General features: G+C 46.2%; 1 protein-coding gene across 1 annotated transcript; it reads right to left on the reverse strand.

Moving 5' to 3' along the window:
- Positions 1 to 3,226: 3,226 nt before the first annotated feature.
- LOC139382601 (reticulon-4 receptor-like 1) lies at positions 3,227 to 9,512 on the reverse strand. The gene is made up of 4 exons (XM_071126714.1): positions 9,353 to 9,512; positions 7,087 to 7,223; positions 5,723 to 6,217; positions 3,227 to 4,343 (listed from the first exon to the last, which is right to left on the reverse strand). Exons 1-4 carry the CDS (start codon positions 9,510 to 9,512, stop codon positions 3,357 to 3,359), a joined length of 1,779 nt encoding a protein of 592 aa, XP_070982815.1. The 3' UTR covers positions 3,227 to 3,356.
- Positions 9,513 to 10,141: the final 629 nt, after the last annotated feature.

A 10,141-nucleotide genomic window follows, 5' to 3' on the forward strand; every position in this document is an offset into this window, starting at 1 on the left:
TAGGAGAGAGGAGATAGATGGGGAACAGTAGGAGAGAGGAGATAGATGGGGAACAGTAGGAGACATGAGATAGATGGGGAACAGTAGGAGACTGGAGATAGATGGGGAACAGTAGGAGACATGAGATAGATGGGGAACAGTAGGAGACAGGAGACAGATGGGGAACAGTAGGAGACATGAGATAGATGGGGAACAGTAGGAGACAGGAGATAGATGGGGAACAGTAGGAGACAGGAGATAGATGGGGAACTGTAGGAGACAGGAGATAGATGGGGAACTGTAGGAGAGAGGAGATAGATGGGGAACCGTAGGAGACAGGAGATAGATGGGGAACAGTAGGAGACAGGAGATAGATGGGGAACAGTAGGAGACAGGAGATAGATGGGGAACAGTAGGAGACATGAGATAGATGGGGAACAGTAGGAGACAGGAGACAGATGGGGAACAGTAGGAGACATGAGATAGATGGGGAACAGTAGGAGACAGGAGATAGATGGGGAACAGTAGGAGACAGGAGATAGATGGGGAACTGTAGGAGACAGGAGATAGATGGGGAACTGTAGGAGAGAGGAGATAGATGGGGAACCGTAGGAGACAGGAGATAGATGGGGAACAGTAGGAGACAGGAGATAGATGGGGAACAGTAGGAGACAGGAGATAGATGGGGAACAGTAGGAGACAGGAGATAGATGGGGAACAGTAGGAGACAGGAGATAGATGGGGAACAGTAGGAGACATTAAATAGATGGGGAACAGTAGGAGACATGAGATAGATGGGGAACAGTAGGAGACAGGATATAGATGGGGAACAGTAGGAGACAGGAGATAGATGGGGAACCGTAGGAGACGTGATAGATGGGGAACTGTAGGAGACAGGAGATAGATGGGGAACCGTAGGAGACAGGAGATAGATGGGGAACAGTAGGAGACAGGAGATAGATGGGGACAGTAGGAGACAGGAGATAGATGTGGAACAGTAGGAGACAGGAGATAGATGGGGAACAGTAGGAGACAGGAGATAGATGGGGAACAGTAGGAGACAGGAGATAGATGGGGAACAGTAGGGGACAGGAGATAGATGGGGAACAGTAGGAGACAGGAGATAGATGGGGAACAGTAGGAGACAGGAGATAGATGGGGAACAGTAGGAGACAGGAGATAGATGGGGAACAGTAGGAGACAGGAGATAGATGGGGAACAGTAGGAGACATGAGATAGATGGGGAACAGTAGGAGACAGGAGATAGATGGGGAACAGTAGGAGACAGGAGATAGATGGGGAACAGTAGGAGACAGGAGATAGATGGGGAACAGTAGGAGGGGGGACTGAATTGTGCATTGTTTTATCAGATAAAGAGGTTGAGAGGATGTAACAAAAAAAGGAAATAAAACGTTTTCTTTTTAGTAAACAAACAAAACAATGTAATGGTAAATTAATTTAAAGAAAGATTGTCCCCTCATCAGGGGAGCAGAAACCCTGTTTTCATTTCTGACGATGTCATTAATATTGTTATTCTCATAATAAATGATTAATATTAGAACTGCAGTTAGTTAGTCCTCCTGTTGTCATTGTTAATGGTACAGTTCACATCACTGTTATTACAAACATCGTCAACTTAGCGTTTCATTTTCCCGAGGCACAAAACCTCCAGTAGTCCAGAGGGATAGCAGTCCAGCAGTAGTCTGTCCATCGTCCTGTTAATTCCCTGCTACTTTAGAAGTGATTGTCTTTCTCTTGGTTCCCCCACATCCTTTGAAAAGAACAGCAGTCATTGTAGAGGGAGACATTTCAGCAGTTATATTATTTCCAAGAGAGAGGTCCAAGTTTTGCTCGATTCAAAATGTTTTTATTCGTATAATCTTTTATTCATTACAGAAGTCATTTAAGGTACACATTTTGTTTTTGTTACTTCTCTAGTCTTGTTGGGCAGTTGTTTTCCTTTGATGTCCATTGATTAGGACAATATATAAATGCTCCTCACATTCCAATGAGGAAGGGATGCCCACACTAAAGAGCATTCTGTTCACCAAAGCCCAAAGCCTCACTGGGAAACTGAGAATAGCCAATCTGACCCTTAACCCCTAAGGCTCTGTACCCTGTATAGGGCTCCATCTCTAGGTCCTCTTTACGTCTTGGCAAAATCAAACAAACAACATTTGAGACAAGAAATAGACAGATCCATCAATATTCACAGCTTCCTTCTCTTGGGGACACACACTGTTTTTTAAGGAGATGGGAGTGGACCACAGTCCCACTCACCTCCATACAGATAATTAGCAGCTTGGGTACATTAGCTTAATACGTAATAGCACATGTAGAAAATGACCTGGAGCAGGTAGAAAGGCAGGACATTCAGAATTTATAAAGCAGGATGTAAATAATGTAGAAATACTGTAAAGTAGGTGAAGATGTATAACTAGCTCGGGGTCAATGTTACCTGGACATGGAGCAGAAGTGACCTAGTTATCATACTGTACCTGGAGCTGACTGGTCTGTGTGTGTGCTGCTCTTTCAATTGCTGTTTCTATAGTTTTCCATTACTTCTGCTAAGAAGTGAGCATTGCACATTCCTATTCTGATATGGAATTATGATTTACGACCGGGCATCTTCCTGCTTATCTCCCTGTTGATGAGCAATACCCTCGGATACCTCGGCGGCCCAATTCTATGGAGCAGCTATTGGCAATTAATGTAATAAAAAAACATTTGGCAAATAATATGAAACACAAGATTGGGCTAGACGTCTCTGTGATGGTTTCTTTCATCACGTCATCTGTTTTCTGTTTCGCCCCTCAATAAGGATTTATAAACTGTGAACTGATAATTAAAGCTGGCTCCAACACTTTTTCCTTCGAGTCTATCTGTCTCAGCTACATTTCTGCATTTGCAACGTCTCTTTTCCAAAAAAGTTTGGTTACCTGCGCTCCAGTAGAGTCGAAGACAGAACTCAGACAGAAAGAGGCCAGGACAACAGGAAATGACAACATAATGGCAACAGTGGCAGTATAAGCGTGTTCTGTTTTCCTTTTGTCTTTCCTCACTCCCTGTCCCTCACACATCCCTGTCCCTCACACATCCCCGTCCCTCACACATCCCCGTCCCTCACACATCCCCGTCTCTCACACATCCCTGTCCCTCACACAGCATCGTGAGTCTTTTCACATTTTATGTTGATGATTGAAAGTCTATTTCAGAGTCTAAACAGCGACGCTCCCTACACAATGTTTTACACACACAACCACATACACACAAAGTACACACACACACACACACACAGGCCTTGTTGTGCAGGAGCTAGAGCAGGTCTGAGGACTGCACTGTTGTTGTTTAGCCAGTATCTATTCCCCCCCTCTAGGTCAGCGGAGAATATGGACAATGGTCACGGGCAACAAAGCTCCCAGTATGGTGCTGAGATGCACTAAGGGCTGGGAGAACATGGCCCTATTGGTGGCTTGTTGCACCCCACTAGGGGGGCGAACAGTGGTCCGGGGAGGGCACTTATGCTTCCTCCGCGTGATGGTGCCATCCGGGGACGTGTGGTCATATTTGCCCCCTTCAAAATCAGGCAAGGAATATTCTTTATCGGCCATCTCCTTTAAGGTATGCACCTCATTCTGCCCTTTCCCCTTGCCTCCCCTGACGCGCTGGCGAGTGCAGTTCCGAGCGCGGCCTGGCCTCTGAGGGGGCGCCACCCCAGGCTGTCCCTCTGATCCCGGGGCCTCCCCGCTTATGGACGGGGGCGGATGGGGCAGAGGTGAAGGCGGCGAGGGGTAGTATGGCGCCTCATGGTGAGGGCGGTGGGGGTGGGAGTGAGGCGGTGGCACCGGGTGTGGCTCCTTCTTCAGAGACACCTTATCAGTCCCGGCCCAGGTCTTGCTCTGGTGCAGGGACTCAGAGCCAGAGCAGTTGGGGAAGTCCTCCTTGCGGAGCTGCTTGAGGTCCTTCCCAGCCAGCTCGGCCGGGGCCTGACAGCCTACGGACGAAGTAGAACCTCTGAAGCGTTTGAGCCAGTCCCACAGCGACAGGGCCTTGCAGTCACACTCCCAGGGGTTGTCGTTGAGGCGCAGGTACTCCAGGGCAGGCAGCAGTGCCAGGCAGTCTCCAAACAGCTCGGTCAGTGAGTTGTTGAACAGGTAGAGGGTGGTGAGGCGACGCAGGTCGTGGAAGGCCAGGCGGTCCACCCACTGCAGCTGGTTGTGGTGCAGCAGCAGGCGGTCCAGGGCCCCCAGCCCCCGGAAGGTGTTCTGGTGCAGCGACCACAGACGGTTCCCATGCAGGAACAGGTGGCTCAGGTTGTGGAGGTCCACAAAGATGTCATCCTGCAGGAACTCCAGGTGATTATCCTGAGAACAGCCAAACACAGCAACATGGAGAGGTTATACACCTTCAGTACTCTGTAACACTGTACCTACCAACATGTTGTTTGGTTATAAGGTATGTGGCTACTATAAAGTAGGACAGAGAAACCACAGCTTAACAGCACTGGGTATACACTACCGTTCAAAAGTTTTGGGTCACTTAGAAATATCCTTGTTTTTGAAAGAAAAGCACGTTTTTTGTCCATGAAAATAAAATAAAATTGATCAGAAATACCATGTAGACATTGTTAATGTTGTAAATGACTGTTGTAGCTGGAAACGGCAGATTGTTTTATAGAATATCTACATAGGCGAACAGAGGCCCATTATCAGCAACCATCACTCCTGTGTTTCAATGGCATGTTGTGTTATCTAATCCAAGTTTAGCATTTTAAAAGGCTAATTGATCAACAGAAAACCCTTTTGCAATTATGTTAGCACAGATGAAAACTGTTCTGATTAAAGAAGCAATAAAACTGGCCTTCTTTAGACTAGTTGAGTATCTGGAGCATCAGCATTTGTGGGCTCGATTACAGACTCAAAATGGCCAGAAACAAAGACTTTCTTCTGAAACTCGTCAGTCTATTCTTATTCTGAGAAATTAAGGCTATTCCATGCGAGAAATTGCCAAGAAACGGAAGATCTCGTGCAACACTGTGTACTACTCCCTTCACAGAACAGTGCAAACGGGCTCTAACCAGAATAGAAAGAGGAGTGGGAGGCCCCGGTGCACAACTGAGCAAAAGGACAAGTATATTAGAGTGTCTAGTTTGAGAAACAGACACCTCACAATACCTCAACTGGCAGCTTCATTAAATAGTACCCGCAAAACACCAGTCTCAACGTCAACAGTGAAGAGGCAGAGTTCCTCTGTCCAGTGTCTGTGTTATTTTGTCCATCTTAATCTTTTATTTTTATTGGCCAGTCTAAGATCTGTCTTTTTCTTTGCAACTCTGCCTAGAAGGCCAGCATCCCAGAGTCGCCTCTTCACTGTTAATTGCAAAAGGGTTTTCTAATGATCAATTAGTCTTTTAAAATGATCAACTTGGATTAGATAACACAACGTGCCATTGGAACACAGGAGTGATGGTTGCTGATAATGGGCCTCTGTACGCCTATGTAGATATTCCATTAAAAATCTGCCGTTTCCAGCTACAATAGTAATTTACGACATGAACAATGTCTACACTGTATTTCTGATCAATTTGATTAAAAAATGAGCTTTTCTTTGGAAAAACAAGAACATTTCTAAATGATCCCAAACTTTTGAACGGTAGTGTATATATGTATATATATTTTTTAGTTATAATTTATAATGCAGAATTGTTTCATTTGACTCAGAGTGCCATAGAGCCCCAGTGTACCTGTAGGTAGAGATACTGCAGGTTGCGTAGCCCCTGGAAGATATTACTGGGCAGCGCACTGAGCCCACAGCGGTACAGGTGCAGAGCATGGAGCCGGCCCAGCCCATGGAAGGTGTCTGCAGCCAGGGAACGCAGGTGACGGTTGTCCCCCAGGTCCAGCTCCTCCAGCTGGGCGAAGCCGTGGAAGGTGGAGGGCTCGATGTAGGTGATGTTGTTGGAGTAGATCCACAGTGTGACCGTGGTGGGACTAAAGTGGCCCTGCAGCAGCCGGTGGATCTTGTTGTTCTGCAGGAAGATGCGCTCGCTGTGCGGGGGAATGCCTTCGGGAACGGACAGGAAGTTGTGTGCCTGGCAGCTGACAGTACTGGGTGCGGTGTAGCAGATACAGTGGTGTGGGCAGGACCAGGAAAGCTCCAATCCACAGAGAACCAGCAGGAACTCTAGCCTGCAGCCTGGAGAGAGGACAGAGAGAGGAACATGTATAAGAGGACATAGCTACATTTAATCTGGGGTTTGATTCTGAATTTAAATTCTGCCGTCTGACTTTGATGTCCACTTCGGAACTTGAAAGGAAAGAAGAATGGTTTTTGGAATATTATTTTCAATGAAGTCGGGAAAGATATATTGGGGGAGAGGAGAAATACTGTAAGTGGAATCAAAGTGATAAAAGAGTGAGATATTGACTAGGAAGACCGAAGGGCAAGGGGGTAGAATGATAAAGGAGATGGGAGATATGGAGACAGCCAGGTCAGGAGTAAACAGTATGAGAGATGATGTAGGGAGGCTAGACCAGAGAGAGACTGTCAGATATATCTATATTACAGAGTAAAACCTATTCTGTCCTGATAGATGACTCATGCCAAGTGACCTGTTGCTATCATAGATTTTCTGGCTTCACGGAGTGACATTGAGCCTTTGAGGAATTCTGCTGCTATTGAGCCACTCAATACAAATGTGGACATTGCATTACTCTCTTGGCTCAGTATCCACAACTCCAAATCCTCTGGTGTCTAAGTCGGTTCCAGAATGAGGCCTGTGTTGCTCTTAGTCTGTTAAAGATCAGTCCAAACAATAACATGAGCTTTAGTTGTACACTGCATTTAGTTTCTCAGGAAGTCTGATTGGATCTATTTTACAGGTACGCCTCCTGCACACACAACATTTGTTTTCTCAGTTTTCCAATATTTCCTCACCTCTGGGAGATAGTAGTCATAAGAGGAAGTCCGTCAACTCACTACAACTCTACTATACTCAGAACCATAGTCAGAGAGAGAGAGAGAGAGACGTGTGTGTGTGTGTTGTAAATCCCCTCTCATTAACCAGTCCTTTACTGCAAGGATTAGAAAATACCTGTCAAAGCACACCTGTGAAAGCAGGGGGGATAAATGGGGTGTGGAATGCTCACTTAAATGTATGTTAAGTTTCTCAGAGACAGTCAGACTTCCTGCTGTTTGGTGACACGCTTCCATGGCCCCGTAGTGTGACTTATCCATCTGCTGATCTACAGGGGGAATCAACCAACAGGAGAAAAGCAGGAGTCTATCCCCTCGTAATGACATTTGACAAGCGGTGGCTGTGTTCCCTTCAATTTATTATTCAAGGCATCATGGCACTCATTCACTCCCTCTAATCGATACGTTTCTGTTGCCTTTTAACTCGCTGCTACCTAATCCCAGGGCTGCTACACTGGAATTCAGGAGCAGGGAAAGTCTCTTTAAGGACAGGAGACAGCATAGACAGATGTATGTATCTGAATATTCCTCCTCCTCCCCAAAGTGTGTTGAAGCTGTGACATTCAGCGTCTGACTTCACAGACCTTCTCAGTGTGTCTGGTCTGGTGACCGTAGCGGAGAAGAGGAAAGAAGTGGTGTGCCGTGTATCATGCTACTTGAACAGGGGCAGAAGCCTCTCCGCTCCCCAGAGCAGGCCCTGTAATCCTGTTTGTCAACTCTGCAGCTGGGTGACAACCAACTAACAATGCATCCTCCCAATCCACCATGCAAACATACTCCCGAATACAGGTCCTCTCTAGGTTGAACTGTGTATAAAACTGTTGAACAGTGTCACAGAGTACTACACTGATTACAAGATTTGGAAGAGTCCTTGATAGTCATGTGTCGTACACAGATGCATTTGGTGCCATAGTGCCGGAGGGGAAAGGACTATGCACTTTGGTCGGGGGACACGGCACAGCCACTGCCATCTCTGCCCTTGCACGAGAGTGGAATCAGTGTCGGGACGCATTACATGGTTCACTGCATTGGGGCACACATCTCCCACTCCTGTAGGCCTGCCAGTAAAGCACTATACAGGGACCTTTCACAAAGACAAGAGGAATGTCTTAGACGAAAACAAGAGGATTACAAAAAGGACAAAACTAGAAAGGGTTATTCTTATTCCTTTCTCTGAAATGTATTAAATTGTTGTGAGAGGACACTTCCCAATCAAATAGTGGTCACTTTACTTCCACATTACATTCCACTCTTTTTCAGTTTGTTTATTTCTCTCTCCCTATTTTCTCTTTCACTATTCTATTTACAAGGAGATGTATTGAACATGGCACTTGACTAAATGAGTAGAAACATGCTGGATGCTCCCAGGAAATAAAGGTTGGGAGGATGTATCAAACAAATACACAGACTCAGACACAGTCAATGGATCACCCTGTTTAAGGAATATTTCAATGTATCACATTGCAGCCTATTTGAAAAACAGCTTTATATTCATAATATTGACATCTTTCCTATTTACCAAGTGTTCTTTGGCTCGCCTTTCCCATTTGAATGTATACTGTACTTCATACACATGGTGTTGGCATTGATCTCCTGACACAAACAGCACTGTTTATGTCATACTACAGTTTCACTCTGCTCCACTTTGTGGACTACACTGCTTTTGGATGCTATTTACTTAAGAGAAACTATGTTCAAGCTATGAATCATTGAATGGCCCAGGTAGATGGTTTCCTTATCTGTTCCATTATCCATCCAGTACCTCTTCCTTTCACCTCTCAGAGCTGCCGTCACACTCAGGCCTGTGATTCTACTTTTCTGTGCCTTGCTTTTTAAATTCACATTTTGCTTTGTGCATGTCTTTAATAGAACTTGGTATCAACCATGACACTGGAAAATGATGAGAGTGAGATAAAGTGAGAGGGGGGGGGGGGGGGTGCGTAGATCCTACTTAGATAGGGAAAGAATTTGAATCGGGCCCAGTTGCTAATCAAGCTTTATATGGAAAGATCCCCCTCCCTCCCCATATCTCCTCTGTCTTCCCCCTCCCCTCTCCGCCGTCTCCCCCCTTCCCCAGCATGTCAGGACCCAGTAATTAATTCTTTACTCAGAATAATCTACCATCTAATTCATTTTCTCTATCCACGCCTCAGATAATGTGTAGAGGAAACCAAACAGTACAGTAGAGTGTCTTAACATTATATCTCCTGTCCTCTCCTTTCACAACCTCTCCTTGGACCAGGATCTGTTCCTGTTTAGCATCCCTCCCCTCCTGTAGCAGGGGAAACAGCAGCTGTTGATGTAGATGCCATGGAGCTGCTTAAAATAACCACTAAGCTTGTCTGTGTCTCCGGTGTGAGAGACGGGAGGGAACGTGTGAGCTCCACCCTCGCCCTACTTTCAGGGCACAGCGGCATACTACGGCACAGTGGCATGGCACGGCGGCTGCCTCCTCCACAGCTGGCATCAGCTAGACTTTTTCCACTAGAGACCATGCGCTTCACACCTGCCACCTCACTGATCTCATCACCCCCCGAGCCATTGTGGATACACAACATGCATTCACACACAACAGGTAGATAAAAAAGGTTGTCTAGGAATGACTGAGACAGATCACGTAGTTATAATCAGAGTTGAGAAATGTTTGTTAGGTGAGCTATTGACAGACAGATTGATTTAAACTGAGAGGAGGTACATGCAGCCGTCATCAAATAAAAATGCAAGAAATGAATGTTTCATAATCATAACGGCATTGTTTGCTCACACAATAAGCCATTCAGCCTAAGTTGTATTATATAAATAGCTTTGGAAGCAGAATAAAAGAGGTTCTGAAAGAGAGATAATATGTTTCTGGAAATGCGGCACCGCAGCTATTTCTGGTGCTGACTCTCATCAGTCTCTCCCTCCCTACTGACTCCACCCTCCTAGGACCAGTCTCTCTCTCCACCCTCACAGGGCCCGTCTCTCTCTCCACCCTCACAGGGCCCGTCTCTCTCCCCACCCTCACAGGACTAGTCTCTATCTCCACCCTCACAGGACTAGTCTCTATCTCCACCCTCCTAGGACCAGTCTCTCTCTCCACCCTCCTAGGACCAGTCTCTCTCTCCACCCTCACAGAACCAGTCTTTCTCTCCACCCTCACAGGGCCCGTCTCTCTCCCCACCCTCACAGGACCAGTCTTTCTCTC

This window comes from Oncorhynchus clarkii, chromosome 24 (assembly GCF_045791955.1).
Source record: "Oncorhynchus clarkii lewisi isolate Uvic-CL-2024 chromosome 24, UVic_Ocla_1.0, whole genome shotgun sequence".
Classification (NCBI taxonomy): domain Eukaryota; kingdom Metazoa; phylum Chordata; class Actinopteri; order Salmoniformes; family Salmonidae; genus Oncorhynchus; species Oncorhynchus clarkii.